Source organism: Stegodyphus dumicola, chromosome X1 (assembly GCF_044657685.1).
Source record: "Stegodyphus dumicola isolate Sdum_Otavi_A_Nest chromosome X1, ASM4465768v1".
NCBI lineage: Eukaryota > Metazoa > Arthropoda > Arachnida > Araneae > Eresidae > Stegodyphus > Stegodyphus dumicola.
This window is the reverse complement of record NC_140780.1, coordinates 191,876,602-191,900,258: the sequence shown is the minus strand read 5'-3', so window position 1 is coordinate 191,900,258 and position 23,657 is coordinate 191,876,602. Positions and strand designations below refer to the sequence as shown.

General features: G+C 32.6%; 1 protein-coding gene across 3 annotated transcripts in view; it reads left to right on the top strand.

The window, feature by feature from the left end:
* Positions 1-23,657, top strand: part of LOC118181939 (transmembrane protein 185A) — a 69,588-nt gene that overhangs the window by 24,766 nt on the left and 21,165 nt on the right. For all 3 annotated transcript variants that reach the window (XM_035351180.2, XM_035351181.2, XM_035351182.2), the window contains exons 3-5: positions 119-326; positions 8,424-8,507; positions 13,930-14,106. In XM_035351180.2, the coding sequence (XP_035207071.2) occupies positions 119-326; positions 8,424-8,507; positions 13,930-14,106 (469 nt within the window). The remainder of the gene's footprint in view (positions 1-118; positions 327-8,423; positions 8,508-13,929; positions 14,107-23,657) is intronic.

Genomic DNA, 23,657 nt, shown 5'->3' with positions numbered 1-23,657 from the left:
TTTAAGACAAGTTTATATGTTACATTTTTCTTCACATACAAAGAAATTATATAATAAGTGTTTCTTTACCATCTGATATTTTAAGTATTTCATATGCATATCATTTTTTTTTTGATAGAGTTGAAGGAGAAGGGTACATACATTACAAAGCTATGCTAATAAGTGTTGTGTTACAAGTCCTGTTACTGATGTTTGAAGTTCTTGTTTGTGATAAATTAGAGAACAACCGCCATTGGTGGATACTTGTATTTGTCCCTTTAATTTTCATATCCATAATTTCGGTTGTTGTATGCATATGGGCAGTTAAACATGATCGTTCATTTGAGGTAAGCTTTCAGATCTATATAATAAATTGTACTTTTAATAATCTATGCTTCTTTATCTTCTTTTTGCTTCTAAATGTAGTAAATTTTTGTAAATTTAATATTAGTTTCTGTTAAGAAGAACAAGAAGCAGTCAGTAGGTAGTTGATGCAATTAGCTAGCTTCATTGTGTTTTTGCATTCTTATCTATTATGTGTAAATTAAATGTGAGCTATGAGTATCCACAACAGCATTTCCTCTCTTAGGTGTATAACCCTTGTGAGCTTTGCATTAACTATAATCAACCAATCAGCTGAGTCATGTCACTGCTTTTGTGTCTTGTTGAATATGATGGAAAATGAAGATCTTTTATGAAAATTAAAAAAGAAAAATGTGTGGAATATGCTTTTCTGGGAATAATGTTGTACTCAGGAGTAGCATGGTTGCGTTCAAAGCACAAGATTTGAAATTGTTGTTAATCACCAACAGGCTAGTTCCTTAACAACATTTCCCAAAAGCAAAATGAAATATATATGAATAATAATGTATTCTCAAACTTTCAAAATCTTGTTCCTTATTTTTCTTGAAATATCATTCATATTTAGTTATCAATGATAAAATTTGATGCTGTAGTCTTATTCTGATTTATAATTTTCAATGAAAAAGTTTTACCACGTCTTTTAAAAGTTATGTTTTTATGTACATTTTTAAAAGTGACATTCCCCCCTCATCTTTTATAATTTTGTTTTTCTTTTGAAATAATCCTGTGAATATGTTTATTTCAACAATTAAATGCATTTGTGAAGCTCAGCATGAGAAAAGTCATGCCCAAATTAGAGTTACTTTTTAAAAAGGCTGTACAGGATGATTCAATATGAATATAGAGATTATAAATGGCTCTAACTATTTAATTGAAAATAATTTATTGATAAGAATTACACAGAATGTAAAAGGAAGTTCAAAATTTTATTTACATACTTTATAAATGTTCTGTGTGGTTCCCTTTGGTATCACGGATAACATCTAATTGGTAGTCCATTTCAAGTCGTTCATTTTGAAGCATATTTAGAGTCGGCAATGAGAGGGCTTTAAAAGTTAGCATTTTGATTTCTGGAATTGTTTTCAGCAAGGGAAGCACACACACAGGGTCTTTCACTAATCCCATACAAAGAAACTCGAGCATCCACAGATCTAGGTGGCCAAGAGCAGAGCACATTGTTGGCATCTCTAGTTCGACTGATCCAATGCATTGGAAGATCTTGGTTTAAAAATGTGCAGAGCTCTATACTCTAGTGTGGATGGGCTCTATCTTGCTGAAAGGTGTAATCTGTAGAATTCCTGTCTAGCTGTGGCATTAGCCATTGCTCAAGCATCTCAAGGTTTGCTGTAATACTTTGCTGAATGTCTTCTGTACAGAGCTATTTTCACTTATGATATGGCTAAAATGAACCAGATTTCTGACCATTTTGTAGTCTAAACTCGCGCATGCGCAGCCTTATGATTCATTCTGCTTGTCCACAACTAACGATGTTTTGAACTTTCTTCTGCATTCTGTATAATTCATATTGATATATTCTTTTCAATAAAATAGTTATAGCTGTCTGTAATTGCTATATTCATTTTGAATCGCTCTGTATGTATATTTTGTGTTTTTTATGACTTTTTCTGTTATGTTGTATTTTTAAAAATTCATTTCTTTTTCTTTTTAATTTAAAATATTTATTTTGCGTTAATTTTCTTTGTTGTACTAATTAATAATTCTAATTAATGATTTTGTAAAAAGTGTATATATAAATTATAGACTTTTTCAAAAGGCTAGAATGTAGATTATGATGTTATTTTAAACTTTAGGCCAAGTTATTATTAAAGGAAAAGTTCTAAAATTTTAATTCCATGTAAACTATTCCTTATTTGATAACAACAGAGGAATAGCCTAGTGAAGAACATTAATACACTGGTAACATAAACTAAAAGAACAATTTTTGAAACTCGTGTATCTTGAATGATTTTGAAGTTAAGAACATTGAACTTGAGCATTATTATTATTATTATTATTATTATTATTTGTAATGCCTAATGTATTTTCAAAACATAGAATTTTCTATTTCTGCAAAAAGGAAATGTAAATAAGAACGTATGAATTATGATATAAAGTTGGTATGGAAAAGTTAATGTCACAACTTTTTATCAATACATTGAAAAAATTAATAAGTTGCATGGTCACCCCTGATGAAATGCAAGCTTCACAGTAATTTTTCTTAGATCAGGGTTGCCATGCTTCCTGGAAAACCGGAAAAAGTCAGGGAATTCGGAAATTGACCAAAAAATTCAGGGGAAAGTCAGGGAATTTAATTGTTTTAGTCAAAATCTGGAAAAGTCAGGGAATTTCATACAACGATCCTGCTAAGGCGAGTTTTGCGCCGACGTCGGAAGAGATCACTTTTTTGGCGAATTGTGTATCACGTGAGTATCATTCGGGCAGCTGCCATAGAACCAATTTTCGCAGCTCCAATTTGATTGTCTTTTTAGAAAGGCAAAGCAAGTTTCCCGCAACTTTTGGTTTCCAGTAACCTCGAGAATTGCATGTGCAGTGCATGAACTAAAGAAAGTACCTGTTCTCGTATAAATCAAAATGGGTTTAATCCTAGTATACGGTACCGTGAAGGTTAGAATTAAAAAAATATGTATTATAAAGATGGAAAACCTCTCTGCAACAGATGTGGCTCGGTTCCATCATAGCAGGAAACAGCTGTGCATGCGCGATATATCTGTCGTCGAAGTTTGAAGGTCACATTATCAAGAGTTCATAAAATGAATATCGTTTAAAATGTCTTTAAACTCTAAAGGAAAAGAAAATATTTTTTGGCACAAGTAAATTAATTCATGGATTAGTTATTTTGAGGGGGGGGAATCTATGAAAGTCCGTTTTTAAAATTATTGCGAAAAATCCAAGAAAAAACGTTCTTTGATAAAACGTTTCTTCTTGGATTTTTCGCAATAATTTAAAAACGGATTTTCGTAGTTTTCTTTTTTGTCAAAGAACGTTTCTTCTTAACACGTGTTTCTCAATTTCCTGTACACATCGCGGAGAAGGAAATTCTGGCCGTTCCGTCGTCAAATCCCTTGGCAAATTTTCCCTCCGCTTTTTACATAGACATTCTTTGGTGAGAATAATCTCCATGTGTGGTACAGCGGGATTTGGCGACATGATGAGCAGTAAACGGGTCATTTTGTTCTTGGTGACAATTTTCAAAATCATGCGAAGGCCGTATCGTATACTAGGATTTTACCGCAAAAACCTTTTTTTTTTTTTTTTTTTTTTTCTTTTTAATAAATACCTTGTCATTTTGCAGTAAAATGAAAAAATAGTAATCAATCATCTAGGATAACCATGTAATATAAAACTATATTCGCTAAAATATCATTGATTATTCTAATTAAATTTTTAAGTAATTATCTTTATTTTTATGTTATTCATATCATTTAATGTTGCTTCTTCCCTCTAAATTTATTTATCATTAGTAAATAATATTTCCATATTTCAGGAAATTTTCTCTGGCATAATCCTGAAATTAATTCTGGCAGTATGATGACATCACGAAATTTAATGCACATATTTTTTCCTTATGTATGCTGCGAAATAAATATAAAATACCTCAATTTAGTAAAAAAATATCATTAAATAGATTTCTTTCTTTCGTTTAGCTGCAGAATGTCTGCAAAAAAAGCCTTATTTTATTCCAGATTGGGCAGATTCTAATCTCAATCTTCAGTGGAGAAAACAACTCCTATTATAATTATATTTGTGTTTTCAAGTGTTAAGGTGCCTTTTAAGAATACACCTCACACAAATTAAATTTACCTAAAATCTAACCTAACTTTTAGCATTGCGTTGTGATTTATAAGAACCGGATTAGCCTCGTGTTGAACTGGGGATGATCATGAGTAATAATTAAATAAAACGTACAGTTGTTATCCAATGTATATATCTTAAATTTTATCAAGTTTTTTAAGCGGAAAAGTAAACAAAATTATCAAACAAAGTGTACCAAGAATAATTAAGAATAAATGTCCTCTGGGATTTATTGAATAATTAAGTGAATTTGCTACACAGTACAAGTAATACCATAATTAATTTACCTCTTAGCACAGCCAACGTACATTACGCGGATAGACTGGAATTTTCTCGAAACATACCTGGAAAACCTGGAAAAGTCAGGGAATTGCATTCTTCTGTTTGAGTGGCAACCCTGTTAGATTGTCCAAGAGTTCCTGTTATAGCAATGTGATTTGTGTTGAATAGTGCCTTGAAGCTTCTGGAAGTGCTAGGTGGGGCTACAGTGATGCAAGTCAGTTTCCTAGCGCATCCTATACCATATTCTACTAAGTTAAAATTTGGAGAATATGAGGGCCATTTGATTCTGTTGGATACCATTGTCCTCAAAATAATGTCACTAGTGTAGCACAATGAGAACAAACTTTGTTATTTATTAGGAGATAGTTTTACTGGTTGTATCCCTAAAGAACTTGCTATGAGGATCAAGAACCTCATCTCTGTGTATTTCAACATTCATAATTGCACTTGTAAAAACACGTAGGTCAGTGTGGCTATTCAGAAGGATGCTTTCGCATACCATTATTTCACCACCTTTCTACCGATGCCTTTCACAGATTTTTTAGGCTTATTGCATGCATTTTGTTCCCTGCACATGGTAACATGTCTGATATCAATAAAGATATTACACTTAAACATGATTTTACCAGCTGTGTTGAAATACTATGATAATGCACACATGACTGGCATGGAGTCTCTAGAAATGGAAGCAGTGGAGGGGTAATATGCCTGGTATCACTCTCCAAATAAAAGCAAGACTCATTCAGTGAAGAAAACTTGGTTCCAGTCTGTTTACTCCAGTCATGGTGATATCTGTTCTGCTGCAACTGAGCACATTTCACAATTCATGTTTATGGGATAAAATCATGGGTTTCTACATATACAGCCCTTTTTTATGCAGTTGGTCACTCATGTTACACAGTCAATTACTGATGTACCAGGGGTGGATTAACTGAGTTGTGGCATAACTGGGATTCTGCTGAAGAAAAAGTGCTTTGGTAGAAAAAGTATTATCACAAGAATAATCAGCAGACATATTAGTATGAGAGAGAACAGATGTTGATATGAAGTTTTAGTTGATGACTTTTCAGGCTTATTCCTCCTTCTGACTTTCGCTTTTCCAACATGTTTGTAACAACCAAATTGCAGTTACAAATTTCTTCCTATGTCCTATCCCCTTCCTTCTTACAGCTCATGGAGGTCTCCATGTTACAGCTGATGATATATGGGCTTTTAATTTGATGATACAGTAATTAAAGTTCTGGTTGGTGAATAATTTTTGTACTTTTCTGAAACATAAATTGCTATTTTTATTACTCACTCAGATGCTTCAAGGCAAGGCTTAGATTTTACTTTTTCATTGACAAGCAGTTGTGAATTATTGTAATTACTATTGCTTGCAAAATGTCGGGAAAAAAAAAAAAAAAAGGAAACATCTTGTTCTGTCCATTCATTAAAAGCTTGAAACAGTAAGTAAAGTAGAGAATGGGTCAAGCATAAAATGAGTGTTCTGCAATATGGAGTTGGAGAGCAGACTGTGCGTGATTTATTAAAGAAAAGGATCAACTTATGCAGTTTGTATGTGCATATGATTCTACTGTGGGAATAAAGGAAAGGAACACAATGAAAAAGGCTTACGAGGACTTAGATAAAGCCATGCTAGAGTGGTATAGTCAGCAAAGAGTACAGGGAAGCCCCATGAATGGACTAATTAATGCAGAAAAAACTAAATATTTTTTTTTTTTCAGAAGTTAGAACTTGAATGCAAATTCTGGTCATCAACAAGATGGCTTATGCATTCAAATAACACTGAGTATTCAAGAGCTCGAAGTGCGTGGTGAACTTTTGAGTCAGCAAAAGACTTTAGCAGTCATTTTAAAAACTTGTTTGAGACTGAAAATTTGCTTCTAGAGCAAGTATAAAATGTTGATGAATCAGGGTTATTTGGGAAATGCTTGCCAACAAGAACTCATGTGCCTGGAAAAGAAAGGAATGCTCCTGATCACAAGATCGGTTAATCTCGTGACAATAATGACATGCTTTAATGCTGCAGGAAACCACAAACTGAAACTAGTTGTCATTGGAAAGATTGGGGGGGGGAACAAAGGTCTTTTTTTAAAGGCACAAAAGCAACCAACTTAACCAGTGCCCTATTTTGATCAGAAAAAGGGATGGATGAATAGAATCATATTTCAGCATTGGTTTGATACGAAATTCGTACCTCAGGTGACAGACCTTTTTCAAATTAGAGGGCCTTCCCAAAAGAGCAGTGTTAGTTTTAGACAATGCACCATCCCACTCAAGTGAATTGACATTAAAATTAAGATATGACCAATTTTTGTAAAGTACATGCTGCTTCACGTGACAGCCTTAATATAGCCAATGGACCAAAGTGTTATTGTGTCGGTCAAATGTAACTGCCATTCTGCCATGTTATGTAAATTAATCGAAGAAGATTGTGATCTGAAATCTTTTTTGAAAAGCTTTTCAGTTCTGGATGCTATCTATGAGAGTGCTTCCACATAGCAGAAAGTGAAAACCTCAATGCTGATTAATAAAGCTTGAAGAAAAGTTCTTCTGAACCTGGAAGAACGTGAAAGTTGTTCGCGTTTTGATACAGAGGCACCACCAGCTTATCTTGCTCAGATTGCAAACCATATGCCTGGTGGTGAACATGTGGATGAAGAAAACATTTATGAATGGCTGGAGTGTGATTGCAACTTTCCATCATTCGAAACCCATGCAGTTGAGCAAAGTTGGCAAATTGTTAGTCGTACAAGGGAAAGTAGTTTCAAGTGACAGTGAAGGGAAGGAGGGTAGAGGGTGGCAGTGGTCTGCTGGCATGGAGCTGTACTTTATCACTTCGAGTGCCTTCCAGTCTTTTTGGAAGGACAAGAAGATAGTCTCCCAACTGACAAAATGACACTACGCAAGATTAGATCATCGATCCCAGAGAAAGTCAACTCGGCCAAGAAACAGAAAGCTCTGACCGACCTTTCTTTGCATGAATTTGAACTGTCAGAGTGATAAAGTTTTTTAAATATTTTACTATTTTGTAATTTTTTATGTTGATAAAGTTGATTTGAAATATTATTAAACCAGAGTTCCTGGGGGTAAAAAAAAAAAAAAAAAAAAACCATACAGGTAAATTGCTTTGTAGTATTTTTCTTTTCATATAACATAATTATTTATCTTGCCTTTTTTCTTTTCTTTTTTTCTTTTTTTTTTCCCTTTTCTTTTCTTTTCTTTTTTTTTTTTGGCTTTGGATCGACCGTAATTTTGAGTTAACCATGCATATCTTCCCTATGCAGCTAAATCTGGAGTTGACTGTATCTGCCTAGTTGAGGTTTGGCAGCTGATGCACATTGCCTTACAGTTCAGGCTGGCAAGACAACTGATGCCTTCATTTAACAATCATTGCCAAATAATGATCCTGAGAGTGTTGTGACACTTTTTTTTATCTTGACCTAGTTGTCGGCATATATCCTCTGTGTCTTTAAACCATTTTTAGATTTTTGACTTGACACTTTTGGCTGTGTTTAGGTCTTTGCAGACATTTGTCAGTGTCTACTCTTCTTTTATTCTCCCAGTCACTTGCCATTCTCCCAGTCACAATGTAGCCTAACAACTTTGAAATGAGCCTTGGTATGCACACACAAAAAGTACATGCAAACACTCTACACACACTGATAAATTGGTCTCTTGGTGGCAGTTGGTAGTGAATAGTTTATAAAGTTGTGAATAACTCATTAGTTAAACAATGCCGAGATTGGAGGTATCTTGAATGGAAATGAAATTGTCAACCATTATATTGCTGAGGGGACAGTTTTTAAATTTTTGAAGCCATCCGTTGATATTTATGAAATGCACATTAAAAGTTTATTCTTTATGTTGCAGTTAATTCCCACATATTCTTTTATTTATGTAAAGGTGTAAAGAAATGGAATTAATTAAATACTGCTAAAATTGTTATGAAATAATTATGTTTTATGTATTTTATCTTTCAGCTTGAACTTTTTTGCTCTGTGAATATCCTTCAGTTCATTTTTCTCGCTCTCCGATTAGATGAAATTATTATGTGGAATTGGGTTGTAAGTTCATCACTTATAAATACATATATTTAAAGCCGTGTGTATTAATATATCGTTTGTTGAAATATGTTTGTAGTATGTTTGCTAAATTTTGCATTTCTATCCTGTAATTAATCTAAGAATCTTAATCAGAGTACTATCGATTTAGAATCTGTTGAAAGTTTTCTGAATTATAATGTAACTGTTGTATGTGTGTGTTTTCTTATCCATGTAGCTGCTAATTTCAGGTTTCAAAATATCAGTTTTAAAAAAGTGTGCACATTTTAATGTATAGTACTACTCTAATGTTAAATCTGTTATGATACAGTATGAAAAAAAGAAGTACATAAACTATTACACATAACTGCTCTACAGAAAAAAATTCTTCATCATGAAAATTTTCTTGCAGCTGTCTCCAGGTGTTGGGATATGTTTAAAGAAACATATTATGCAAAAGTTTGCAGCTTCTAGCAAAGGCATATTTGAAAATTGTGATAAAAGGAAAAAGTTAACTTGTTATGCTAAATTGAAGACTTTGTAAAGGATATGAAAATTGGTTTATACATTATGTTGCTTTTTATATCTGGATAGAGTTGTATTTTGTACTGATTTGATTAAATTGATGAAATTGCAAGAAGATTAATTATAGGCCTTCAAAGGGGTGGTTAGTCTTTGCATCATATTGCAATCATGGCTTAAATTTGGAGACTGCGTAGGAGACAGTACTGTGGTTCATTGAATTGAGACTGGAATATCAGTGATACACATCAGTGTGTCAAACATCATGCAGTAGTGGTCACATAATCTACAGATGACAACATTCTGTAAGATGTTTTAGATATACTTCTAACTCGGATACAGAGATGCAGTTCATTTGCTTGGTTGTGCTAGGTGTGCAGTCAAGAAGTTTTGTGTGAAACCTGCCACTAACAGGAAGCCATTGTCATGAAGGTATGGAGTGGTGTCACATTAGTGGTATTTGAGACGAGGAATGGTGTGACCATTATGAAGAGAAGGCGGTGACTCTAAAAACATGATGGCACTTTCCATTTATTGACCTATTGGATTCTAACATGTTATCTGAAAAATATGTTTTAAATATTGCCTATTTAATTAAAATGAGTTTTCAGATAATAAGCGTCATAATTATTTTCATCTTTTAAGTTTTCCAAAGACTTTTTAGTTAGCTTTATAAATAACTGTAACTAAAAGAACTGATGGGCAAATAATTGAGGATTTAAATTAATCTAAGCATAGATTGAAAATTGCTTTGTTAATGGTACATTGGAGAAGGATTCTGAAGTTAACAAGGATTACAATTAATATTTGACTTGTGTTCAAATATTAAATTTATCATAAATCAGGCTCTAAGAAAGTTGTTCAGAAAATATTCCTTTCTGATACATTGAACAGTTAATATGAGTAACATTATTTTTGTCTGAAAAACACTGCAATTATATATATTAAAAAAACTGTATATCATCTTTTATATCACCAGTATATGAAAATACTACCTAAATTAGCTAACAAATGTAATTTAACCATCATTTGAATCAAATTGGAAAAGAATAGAAATCTCTTTTGATCTACGATGAATTATGTTAATTGTTATGAACATTTGTAAAGTTAAACAATTTAGGTTGAAACGTAGCTAAATGTAATGACCAAAAAAAGTTCTAAGCATTCATATTTTTAAACAAATGTACATGGCAGTACTTTTTTTAAAACATAAATTATACAATTTAAATACCAAAAGGAAAATTGTAAAAGTGTAATTTTTAATTACTAGGATAAAATTCCGTAATGCTTTTGAGTTTTTTAAGCTTAGTAAAATTTGAGGTAAAAATCTTTCATCCATTAAAACTTTTGTATAACTTTCTAACCAAATATATGCAAATGTAAAAGTATTTTCATGGCAGTATTTAAAAATAAAGTAATAATAAAAATAATAATAAAAAAACTATTGAAAGATTGTCAAATTTCATTTCTAAATAGTCCACCATAATTAATATTAATTTAAAAAACATATCATAACAATATCCACTATAGCCTTCTATGAGTATATTGAAATTTGCTTTTATTTAACAATGCATTTTAATCAACATCACTTTGAATATCATCAAATAAAGACAGATCACAGTTCACTAATTTTTTATGCATACTAAAGCATCATACACATTTAAGTGACACTTTTGTAACATGTTTGATTGCATTATGAATGCATTTCTCACTTGAAGCTTTTGTTGACTCTAAAATATCTTGTGCAGTAACAGGAATTTCAGTTCCAGTTACGCGAATTGCAGTATCTGATGATACAAAGCAAATCAAGTGTGTAAACAGTCTATTAAAAATTTAGCCCTTAATATCCATTTATATTTATTAAAACAGCTTTCTTTCAATCATATCTTCACGAAAAGGATTTTTTGCCAACACTTCATTTGTTTGAAATAAATTTAGCGTAAAAAATCAGTGTTATATATAAAATTTGCTTAACGAATTTCCTTGACACCGCTCTTGCTTTGTTGTATTATTTTTCGGAAATTAATGCTGGCATCATCTTTGTTCCAAAGTAATTGGATTTACAATTCAGCACATAATAATGGTGTACATTAATAACAGAGTGAAAAAATGGTCAAACATTAATAACAAAGTGAAAAAATTAACAATGACAAAATTAATACTTAACAGGAATCAAGTGAATACCAAGTAATTAATTGCAAAAATGACGATGACTATAACAATGGCAGTGGATTGAAAGAACGACTTATTCCTGAATTGCTTGATGAGTGTTTTGGTCTTCTTCACAAAAAAATCCAGGGAATGGCACAGTATGATATTCACTCATCATCTTTGTTTTGTCTCAATAATGATCTCTTAAATGAGAGTGGGAAGCGATGTGACAATCAAGCTGATCTTTCTGTCACCATTGAGTTTCATGCAGAATCAGCATAACATTATGGTTTGGCAGCTATTGAGCTGATCATGTTTAGTATGCATAATGATAATACTGATAACATGCTATATTGATGGGGTACTATAAGCAGCTGAACTGCAGTATTTTCTGAGTTTACCAAATGGCATTTTTCAGTGAAATAGTGCACATCCACATCTGTTTAACATTAGCAGGCATCCTTTGCAAAGTGTCTGCATGTGGAACCTTGCTTCATGCAATTTCCAGATCACTCACTAATCAAGAGTTTTTAGCTTTTAGGGTATGATTGGTCATTCCTGGAACATTTATTTTATTTAGTTCAGAATGAAGATGAACTGGGAGTTTTAATCAATAATACATGGCCTATATTATTCTTGGATAGAATTCCAGTATCCGTTTAATCAGTGCTATGTTAATATTAGTTGTATTACCTAGAATTGTAACTAATGTATTCAGTTGCTGTGCCCATGTTTTAAATTAAAATAATTTTTGGAATACACATTTCTCTATCTGTTTGTATAGTTTTGTCTCATTTGATACAGTTATCATGATGGTGTATTTTCTTTGTTAAGCAGTTTAGCAATATGTTTCTTGTTAAGCAAGACTGCAGAAATGTTTATGTATTATTAAAGAAATATGTGTATGTATTGTCTCTAAAATGCATTGTGTTTTATGATGCATTTTCTAAAAGTAATGTATTTTTGAAAAATAGCTCTTTAGAGCTTCCTAAATATCTTGAAGATACGTATTGGAAAATTGCAGCTGTTTTGCATTTTCTATGGAGAAGAAAGGTCTTCCAGCTTGGCATATTCCTGTTTACAATTGTGCTGAAATTCTCGTTTAGAAACGTACTGATAAAATGTTATCTGCTGAATTGCTGTAAGTGAGCATTTAAAAATGTTGTAAAGAAGAGTGTTTTTTTTTGGGGGGGGGTGGTTACAGAATTTTAAAATGCTACATTGCTATCTCCATATGGCTGATTCTCAGTCTTTAAAAGAATAACTAGATAGATGAAAAACAAAATCTGTACCATTTGTTATTCAATTGATAGAATGTATGGCTAAATATAAATGAAGCAAATTTAAACTGAAAACTAAGACTAAATTGTAGGGAGGTCCCTCATATTGCAGTCATTCATATAAACAAACACAACATACTTTGTAATCTTATAGCACAACTTGCTTTCTTCAGCAGTACATATACTAAAACTTGAGCTAAGCACAACAGTGTGCCACTTTGCCTGCCATATTCTTCAGATTGTAGGCAATCATGGAATGTGATGTTACAAAAGTGGAAAAAACAATTATGTGAAATTAGAACTGTTTACACTTCTTGATCACTCTTGAAAGTTTTGTGGCAATTATCTTTGGAAAGTTTGATTGCTTTATGTGTCTAGATTTCTGAATAATTTTGACCTAAAACATTTCAAATACATTTATCAGGTTCAGGTCTGGAGAGAAGGGATCACCTTGAAAGACATTCAAGATTATCTAGCCATTTTAGACCATTCCACTCCCAACCATGAATTCATTATCTTTAATGTTTTTATATTATATTTATGTTTGTTTCATATTTGTTCAAGTTGTACAGAAGAAGTAAATTATTTTTGTGTTTAACGGGTAAGGGAAATGGAACTTCATGGAACCTACATGATAGGTTTCATAAAGATTTTTTGTTGAAAGTTAGGGAAAAGTTAACTTTATATTGATTTTGGGTTTGTAGAGAAACTATGTATTTTGAGTAAAAATAACATAAAACTTACAGTTGTTTTATTCTTAATTTGTAAAACTAGTAGCAGTTTTAGGTTGAATATTGTTATAAGAAACTTCTGTCCTCCATTTTATTAACAAATATGAGAAGACATGCTGTTTCTAGCATTGTTGTCTTACACATGCAAAATATCTCAGTTGTATTTAAGAAAATTTTATATGGATATGTTCTAGAATTTTACCTTTAGAATGATTCAAGAACTTCTAGGGTAATTTTAATGTGCTGCCAACCAAGGGCATGACATGAGCAGCCTTACTAAAATAATAGTAATCCTGTAATATAAAAAATATGTGAGGTTTGCTCAACATTATAATCTCTAATATGACATATCTTAAGTTTTAACCATTGAAATCTTTCATGCATCCATGATCTCTAATAGCTTAAGATCTCTTTATTTACTTCTTATGGAGCTGTTTTCCATTATTCTGATATAGTAGTCGGTTTCAATCTTAGAATAGCTTTACCAATCTGCATGTGTCTCTCTATAATGCTGTGTTTTGCTGTATTTCAGTGTTTGTTGTATATGTTACGTGGAAATATTTCTTAAGTCATCACATTAGAATTATATCTTGACATTTTTGTTTTCTGTGGTAAATGGGAAAAAAAAGGGGGGGGGGGTTACAGTATATTTTCCTCCATCATTATTTTGTCCTGTTTTGTCAATTTATAAATTTATTTCACAGATGATATGTAAAACTTTAAATGTTACAAATGTTTGATTTTTACTGAATATTTTAACAGGTAGTATTTGTTCCCCTTTGGATTGTGATGTGTATGGCTGTTATAGGTGTTTTATATGCTATCATATTTGCAAGTATTTTACTACGCACACCCGAAGTTAGTGTTGAGCAGCGTCGTACAAGTATGCATTCTGCTATATCTTACAGTGTAATAGTGATACCTCTTTTAATATATCTGGTATGTACATTTATTCTGCTTTTTTATGAATTCATTTAGTTTTTATGTTATGTAGTGTTTTTAGTCTTAATTTATGAATTATTTAAGAAAATGCATTCAGAAATTTGGATCATTATTTTTACAGGTATGTCAATTAAAAGATATGATACAACTGTGAACTAATATTATTTTTCTCTCATAATTTAGATGCCCTTCTTTCAGATGTATTTTCAGTTTAGTAGTAGAAATTTAGAAGATGTATTTTCAATTTTCTGCATGAATATTACTTTGGTTTAGGAACTTTGAAAATGACTTGTGCAGAAAGCTAAATTCCAGAGGATGAGCTTAAGTAGCACTTTTACAGCTTCTGAGCTAATTTTGGTACTTACATATTATGCCATCGACCATGAAAATTGGCTATCATAAAACCATGAAAGTTAGTGTAGATCCCGCCAAAGTGGTGCCAACCATTCCTGCCGAATTCTGAACCACACTGTTGTCTGCAACTCTTACAATAAAACATTGGTCTGTGTACAATTCTCAAATAGTCACAGCTGCAGAAGTATTCAACCTGTGTCATTTTTTTAGCTTTGTCAGTTGTATTCAGTTGTTCTTTTCCCTGTTCAACAGATGTTAATTTTCTTGAACAGCTGCAAATGAACTGGAGTGCAATTACAAATATGATTCTACAGCCCCTGAACCATGTAGATTTTTGACTGAATATTCTGCTGTCATAATTTTTCATGCTGCATTGCCATATTTGATCTGTTTTGAAATAAATTACCATATTGTGTCCACTAATACATGCTTATTTCAATGACAGGATCCCATAACTTAGACCATGATGCTCTGCTTATAAATGACATAAAATACTGTAGATTGACATGCTAGAACAACATTTAAACATAAGTAAAAGTACTGGAGATTTTGCAGACTGCTTCATCAGCTTCAGCTGCATGCCTATTTTTAGATACTTGGGTCTCGTCTAGTTTAGGGTGAAAAATATTGACTAAAAAGTGGAAACTTCTTCTACATCCAACTTTGCCAAGAAATTATTTTATGCTTGTCAGTCTGCAAGTGGTCTGGTTCATTTGACAGTATTGAGAATGGATAAGGCTTGAAGGAGCTTTAGAACCGTCATAGTGCAGACAAGTGATGTACTTTAACTCCCGCAGTGGCTGAAATTCTAGCACTATTTTTCTCCCATTGTTTCCTGTTGACAAGTCAGCAGCATAGCTAGAGGTTTTGCCGCTCGGGTCAGTCCCTGAATTTACCGCCGCTCTTGATATGCAAAAAAATAACTAAATGAGATATTAGGAAATAAATTTTATATTTGAAGAAAAATTTTATTTCCAACATTTTAAAATTATAGTAGTATTTTGCTGGTGTTTCCCCACTCAAAACCTTTGATGACATCATAGAAGTGTACATGATTGCTTCAGTTTCTGTAATGTAGACAGACATAAAGAAAGATTTCTTAAATGCATAAACATTTATTGATCTAAAGTACTTTCCAAATGATTTTTATTTAGCAAACGTTTCTGATGATTTTTAATGGCTACAGTAGTTGAGAGATTCAACAGTGCTTACAGTGATTAATAGTATTACAGTATTTGGAACTTTATTCTGAAGATTGTATTTTAGAATATACTGCCAAAATTTAAAAGGACGGGTGTTCCACGCAACACAAGAAACTGCTCTGCTAGCAGTGAGGTAGCTGCTGACTGACTAGCAAACAAAATTATTTTGTTGTGAACTACTGATATGATCCACAAGCAAAAAACTGTAAGGCACAAAGTACCTGAAATTATGACAGGGTATCCCCAAATGCTGTGTACAAACTTGGAGGGGATAGAGAACAATGGAACGAGCCATAATTACATCAGAAAGCATGGATGGAAACTTAACCCTAATGAGATAAACAGATGCAAAAACAGTTAGGCCATAACACAGAATGTAGTGTAAAATGCTTTATTGCACTCACAAATAATAATAATACACAGAAAGCATGATATAAAAGCATCACAGGAAGTGTTCGAAATTGCGGCCATTGGCATTTATGTACGCACAACAACGACGCAGCATGGATTGGTGGACATGTTCGAAAACACCGAGAGTTTAAAGGACCGTAGCAGCAACGATTGATATTCGTGCCACCAAGGTCCATTTCAGAATTGACGGGTGTGTCATACACAAGGCTCTTCATGCCACCCCAAAGAAAAAAATCCGGAGTAGATAAATAAATCGGGGGATCTGGGAGGCCAAGTGACAGGACCACCATGCCCAGTCCACCTGTTTGAAAATGTCCAGTCCAAAGAGTCACGTACACAATTATTATTCTATCCAGACAGCAACTGGAACTGTGGTTTTAATTTTCACATAAGCTATTGATTTCTTAAATTATGGTTATGACAAAATAATGCTAGCACCTGAAATAAATGTAAGTCAGATTTGGTTGAATAGAGCTAATGACTTTCCTCAATCACCCTTTAAGTAAGGCAGTTTTAAAGAATTATCAATTTCCCCTCTTCATTCTCTGAGGGTGTAAATGGTTAGCATATTCAACTGGCAACTGGAAGATCTGTAGTTAAGAGTCTCCACAAGGGAATGGTTGGATTTTCCTTTTTCCTGTTTGAATTATTTATTATTGGATAACTAGACTTACTTAAAATAATATTTTTATAATTATTCATTTACATGGTCACTTATAGTTTTGAATTAACTCTATGAAATTATCAGTAGGGGAAAAAGCCACTTTATTTCCAAAGCAAAAATATTAGCTGACCAATAATTAAGTGCAAAATTCTACTAAATGTTTTCAGATTATGCAAATGAAAAGAAAGACATCAACCTATAAAATCACATATCATTTATGCATATGATTGTCAAAATATGTGCATGTGTGTGTACATCTAACAATGTAATAGAAAACTGTAATAACAAACAGCATCACTTTTCTGTATAAAACTGATAATTATACTATGAATAGTTAATTCTTTTTTTTTTCTTTTGTTCACACATAAACATTTATTTAATATTAATAGATTAAAAAATACCCAGAATTATTCTTTCACTATAATTATTCTTTCACTATAATATGATAATAAAAATAGTAATGTAGCTAAAAAATCTTGCTAAAAAATTTTAGTATCCAACAATAAATTATACAGTTATAAATTAAGAATAAAAATGTTTTGTAGACAAATATAATTTCAATCAAATACCAAAGTTTGAACACTGCACAAACCTGATTGATGGCGTGGCAACCGTTTTCCCCACATTTTCTACCAATTCCATTACAACACAGCTTGATGAGGATTTCAAATGCTTCTTTAATATTGAGACTATTTATGCTGGGGTTTGGTGATGATTTTGGCCTTTTCCATTTAATTATTGAGTGCATATGCCTTGCAAAGTATTTGACTGAAGATATTGTTGCCTTCTACTTGTTTGTGGATTTGGAGTTATTGACGACAACATTTGACAAAGAATTGAAACACGATTTATTCACCAGTATTTCATAGGACAGTTCCAAAGACATGTTTACAATCCTCGAAAAACTATGACAAACACGCTAAAACAATGAGCAACACGGCCTTCCGGCTATCAGGCTATAACGGTGAAGACAGCTTCATGACAAAGCACTAGAGTACAGCTCCCGACTTGGTTCGGTCGTTCTTGGAACTCAATGTACTCTCAAATTCTCCATGCTACAGCTCGCTATGCACTTGACGATACACTCTATAGCCTCAACGATGCTCACTCTTGAGGCACTAACTTGCAATACACTGCTACACCACATGCAGGCAGGATTTATGTGGCCTGCCTTTGAGAACATTCTGGGCCAAACCAGTAATAATTTGTTCCAGAATGCTCTCCATCCATGGCATATTGGCAGTTTTGCTGCGAAATGAGTGATTTCGTGATAAATACGGCAACTGTACCTTGTCTTCCCTTTCCATTTTCTGGCAACCCTAAAAATGCCTTGCAGGGAAGCTATCATACCACGGCTGGGCATTTTGTAACAGTGTCTTATTTTTGTTGATAAACTATTTGGCAGAGAGTTTCGAGACTTTTCTTTGACAGTTTTCATTGCTGGTTTAGATCAGTGGTCGCCAAATTTATGAAGCTTCTGAGCTACCGTACTGTTCTTAAATCGTTACTGTGAGCTATCAACCAAAAGATCTACCAACTTTTTAAAAATAATTCTCCAAACTTACGAAGCTTCTGAGCTACCATACCGTTTTTAAATCCTACTCTGAGCTACCAACAAAAAAATCTACCAACTTTTGAAAAATAACTTACATTTGTTTATTGCCTATAAACTTACATTTCTAGTAAATATGAAATTAATTTTAATTAAACTATATATAACAAAAAGAAACTGAAATTGAAATGTAGTTAGTAATAAATAACAAATTTTATAACAGATTTTTTATGAGACTTATTAACTTTAATGAGTGGATGGAACTCTTTAACTCTTTTTTTTTGAGGGGGGGTCATCAACAGTTTTTTTTTTTTTTTTTTTTTTTTTTTTTAATGCTGGGAAAGCAGGTAGTAGCTGCCATTTGAATATAGTTGCCTTAGTGTTCATCAGTAAGTTTGTGTTTGTTTCTGTACTTATTTTTAATGAATTTCATACTGAAAAAAGAAATCTCGCACAGATATGAGCCAATATATTGCCTTCATTTTGAGATAAACCCGGACCAAAACTGGGTATTCTTCTTTAGGAACAAAAGGCCAAATATTTTCAGAGCTTGAAGAAAGCGATTTTACAGATGAATCATTTCGAAAACCAATCATTTCCAACTCCAATGCAGCATTGTTTTCTTGAAAATCAAAATGCGCCATAACTAGCATTAATCTCTGTTAAAGGCCATTTTGTAAACTGTGCAACAACTGAAAACCTTTTGAAATCTTGAAATCATTTGTCGAATTCACTTCTCAAATCTGAAACAATTTAAATGTATTGCATGCTGCTGTAATTAGGCATTGAAGACTCTTGCTTGTCAGGGATTTGTTTCAAATAGGCAATGTGTTTGTATTCACTGTGGATATTATCTCTCCATATTGCCAGCTTTTTTTTAGAATGAAGAAACATTTGAAATTGTTCCGCCAATATCTTTATCCTTACCTTGAAGATTCAAGTTAAGGATATTTAACTTTTCGGTGATGTCTGCAAGAAAAGCAAAATCCTGCTGCCAAACATTATCTTCTAATTTACGGAAGGATTGGTTCTTTTAAAAATTCTACTAAGGCAGAATGCAACTCTTGAAAACGTTGTAAAACTCGGCCTCTACTCAACCAACAAACTTCCATTTGAAGCAGTAGGTCATCATACTGGTAATCTAATTCATCAGTTAGTGCTTTGAACAAATGTCTGTTAATTGCATGTGCCCTAATTTTGTTTGCTATTTTTATGGCTTCTTTTCATTACATTGTTCATATTTAAAAACTTTCCACACAGTGACTCCTTGTGTATTAATTACACAATGGTAAGACAGAAATTTGGGGAAGCTGTTGTCTTTATGACACAAGGTTATGAATCCCAATTCTCTGCCTACTATTGCAGGAGCTGCATAAGTTGCTAAGCCCACCAACTTATTTATAGGAATATTTTCTGAGTTCATATGATCTTTAACTGGTAAAAATATTTCCAATCGTGCATTCTGCTAACAGTATAATCTTTAACAGCTCCTCTCGTATTTCGAAACTATCAAAAACCATTCTTGCAAAAATGGCCAATTGATCTGTATCAACTATATCAGTCGATTTGTTAAGTTGCAGGGAAAAATAGCTGCAGCAATCAAAGTCAAATTTATGTTGTGAGGTAATGTGAGAACTCACAACCTTAACCTTTCTCATTACTGTATTTGAAGAAATCTGTACAGATTTAATAGCAGACATTATCTCAACTTTATTTTTGAAATTATCAAATAATACATTTATAGCTTCTAAAAATGCAGGTTTGATTATTTCACCTTCTCCATATGTTTTCGTATTCTGTGCAACAATGTTTGAAATTTGGAGTGGGCCTCTTTTGCTGCTTTATTTCTGTTTAACAGTTTTAAAAAAGTTGATTTTTGAGCATTTAGTGTATATTTTACCTTTTCTTTCCTTAGGGCAGAATTCAGTAGGAAATCCTGCATGAATAATGGTTTTGAAGTTACTTTCTTCCCAACTGATTCACTTGCATATCACAGTAAACACACACATTTGTCCTTTACCTGGGTAAAGAAATAATCGTTTTCTCATTCCGAATGAAAGTGATAAGTTTTTTCCTTGAAAGCGCCCTCATTAGAACAAGCCTAGCTTAGTACCAAGTGCATAAATCAAACTATCCAAATTAGTAAATGCATACTATATACACAAAAAACTGGGCATGTACAACCTCACGCATATATAATCAGCTATGAGATGAGGCTGACAATAACAGATGCACGAGAGAAACAAGCAGTTGTTGTCTTCAGCCTCAGCTCAGTGGAGAAACCAAGGAACCTTGAGCATTAATGTGATCTACCGAAAATGTCCTGAGAGCTACTAGTAGCTCTTGATCAACGGTTTGGCGATCACTAGTTTAGATGTTGAGCCAATATATTGAGTTTCTGTGCTTGTGTCTTCATTGTGAATCAGGATATTATATACACACCTGAAGCATCTATTGTGGCAATGGCTGAGATATATTAATAATTTCCAAATAAATGAGGCTGGAGTAGTGACAGTTTTACAATAAAATCTTTTAAACATGGATTAAATGTGTGGGATGATCAGGTAATAGGGAAAGTTCCAATAAATTTACTATATTTGATGCTTGCATCAATAGTAAATTTACTTTTTTGAGAAATGACTATAAAAGCTTATGTACTAGTTTTCTTCGTGAACCTTTTCACACAAGATTGGGTGTATCTATTATTTTTGGTACTTTGTGATATGTAATTACATTCAGTTTCATAGAACTCTGATGAGAAAGAGAAACACTTCTCACATTTTAAGTAAAAATAGACAGTTCTCTTTTATGTGGATAGAAGATTCTGTGTAGGAAAATTCTGTTCCTGGAAAAAGGGAAGATTGTTTTAACAGGATGAAAAGAAAAAGAGTTGAATGGGATTATTGCTGGATTGCTAGTTGGCTTGTGAAATGCCGTTTCTGAAAATTAAAAGATCAGGAAATTGAACATTATTACTGACTTTAATATTCATTGTAAACTACAGGTTGGAGAAATTTTCTGAAATGAGAGGTAATAAAGCTTTAAGCTCATTTTCTGAATGTTTCCATAGCATGAAAATATCATCCTCATAGTTGTTCTAAGAAATCGGGGAAGGGAGCCTTGGAGAAAACAATTTTTCACATGTTGCATGTAGATTACAGCAAAGATAGGTAATATTCATGCTCCCTTAAAGAGACCTTGCTGTCTGTAGGTTTGTCCATTGGCTCCAAATGTTGTGAACTTACGTATAGCTTGAAAAACTTCATAAATATTTGTAATAAATCTGGATATATTTCTTAGTTTTCAATCAAGGTTTTTATGAAAAATCATTGGAGATTGAAAGTGGAAGATAGAAACAAAGATTTGATGTCAGTGGTAAACATGGTAACATCAAGACTGACTGTTTCAGGAATTTGTGCATGAAATTCACTTTTAGAATGTACACTTGATATACTGTCCTTAATGAAAGTAGAGCAATGTTTGCCAAGCTTGTGTTTGTACTTGCTGAATGGTGAAAGTCTACTGTTTACTGAAGATCTGGCTGGATAGTGTCATTTATGAGTTTCGATCTGTAATCAGTATTAGGCGTAATATTACCAAGGTAGTATTTTATTGAACCAAGGTAGTATTATGAGTTTTATTTTCAGGATGCTTGGCTATTCTGCACAGTTTGTTGCTGTTGGCACACTTTCAAACAGTATATTTTGTATAGTGCAGATACTCCTGCATTTTTCTGTTGAAATTTTCTTTGTCAGTGCGACTGAGTCACGCATTTTATCTGATTTGCATATTCTAAGTTTCTTTCTTTCTTTCTTTCTTTCTTTCTTTCTTTTTTTTTTTTTGTTGTTGTTGTTTTGTTTTGTTTTTCTGGATGTTAAATTTATGCATAGAAGACGTAGTTTTGTTATTCTTTAACATTGGAAAAGGAGTTTTGTTTTTAGTAATGGGGCATGAAAGTCCACTATGTTCATGATAACTGTTTTCATAGTTTGCTTGGCATCATTTTCCTATCGTTAATGAATATTTGGTGTCTAGAAAGTATCTTCTTGATATGCTTTGGAATTCCCATCTTAAAAAGACATACAGTATTTTGGTATTCTCTGTGAGATTTATTTTTAAGGATTCTGTTATACTGAATGTTGTGTTATTTTTAGGGATTGTGTTAGGAAAATGCATTCTGTTATGCATTTTCTTGACAAGGAAACGTCTCTTCTTGAAATGCTTGTCCCCCTCTTTGTTACACTGTTTTAGCAATAATTAAGAGTCTGTTGAGTATGAGGAGTAAAGTACCTGCATTTATTTGGTGATTACAAAGCACTAGCTTTTAACTGCAATTTAGCCACTGCAGATCTCAGACCTCTAGTAGCATGTTGCATTACCTTGCTTGAAGTATCTTTTAACATAGTAAGGATATTTTTGTTTGCATTAAAATTATGGTTGTTGATTATGAAAACTGTAGAGTCTGAATGGCATGTCCACAGAAACTTGATTTGTGAAAGATAGGATCTCAGTTTTATGCTTGTACTTTTGAAATCCATTAAAACCATACCAATAAGTTGCATATACTGTAGACATATTTAAAAATTAACTGGCACACATGTAAAAATTTAGTTAAAAATTGGTTCCAGCATGTCAACATAGAATATTTTATCTCTTAAAAAAAAAATGTGAATGACTTTTTAAAAATACTTCTTGACAATTAATTATAAGAATTAACCAGTCTTCTTCGGAAATAAGATCAGTTCATTCAGGTTCAACTGCGAAAGAGGTGTTTTTATTTTAACATTAAATTTTTAAAACCAGGAAGCGTTAAGCTCTTTTTATCACTTGTAGAAAGAAATATTTAAAGTAGATTTTAACTGGAAACAAAAGTAATCTATGTATTTGAATACATAGTCCTTTTGCCCACTGGAGGCTAAATAGCTAAGAATGTTAATGAAACTAATCCCTGCCAGATTGTAGTTCAAGATACTAAAAGAGTTGTCTAAGGGTTTTTTTTAGTTCTCCTACATGTAATATAAATATTAGTCCATTCCTATTAGCAAATTTTTTAAGAAGATATGCACAGGGTTCGTATGGTCCTTAAAAGTTCTTAAGTTTTTTCAAATGGTTTTTTGGTCCTTAAAAGTCCTTAATTTCGGCCAAAATCGGCAGAAGGTCCTTAATTTTAATCATCTGAAATTTCTGTCTGTTTTTACGACTGGCATTTTGAGTGTGAATTAACATTTTGGAGGAATATTTTTGGCGATTCGCTGGCAAATTTCGTTATCTTTTGAATGGGTGAATGTGTTCATGGGTTATAATTTGTTTCTATTTCTAATATAAATGTTGGGAATTATTTCATTTTTTCTAATGAAGAGCTCTT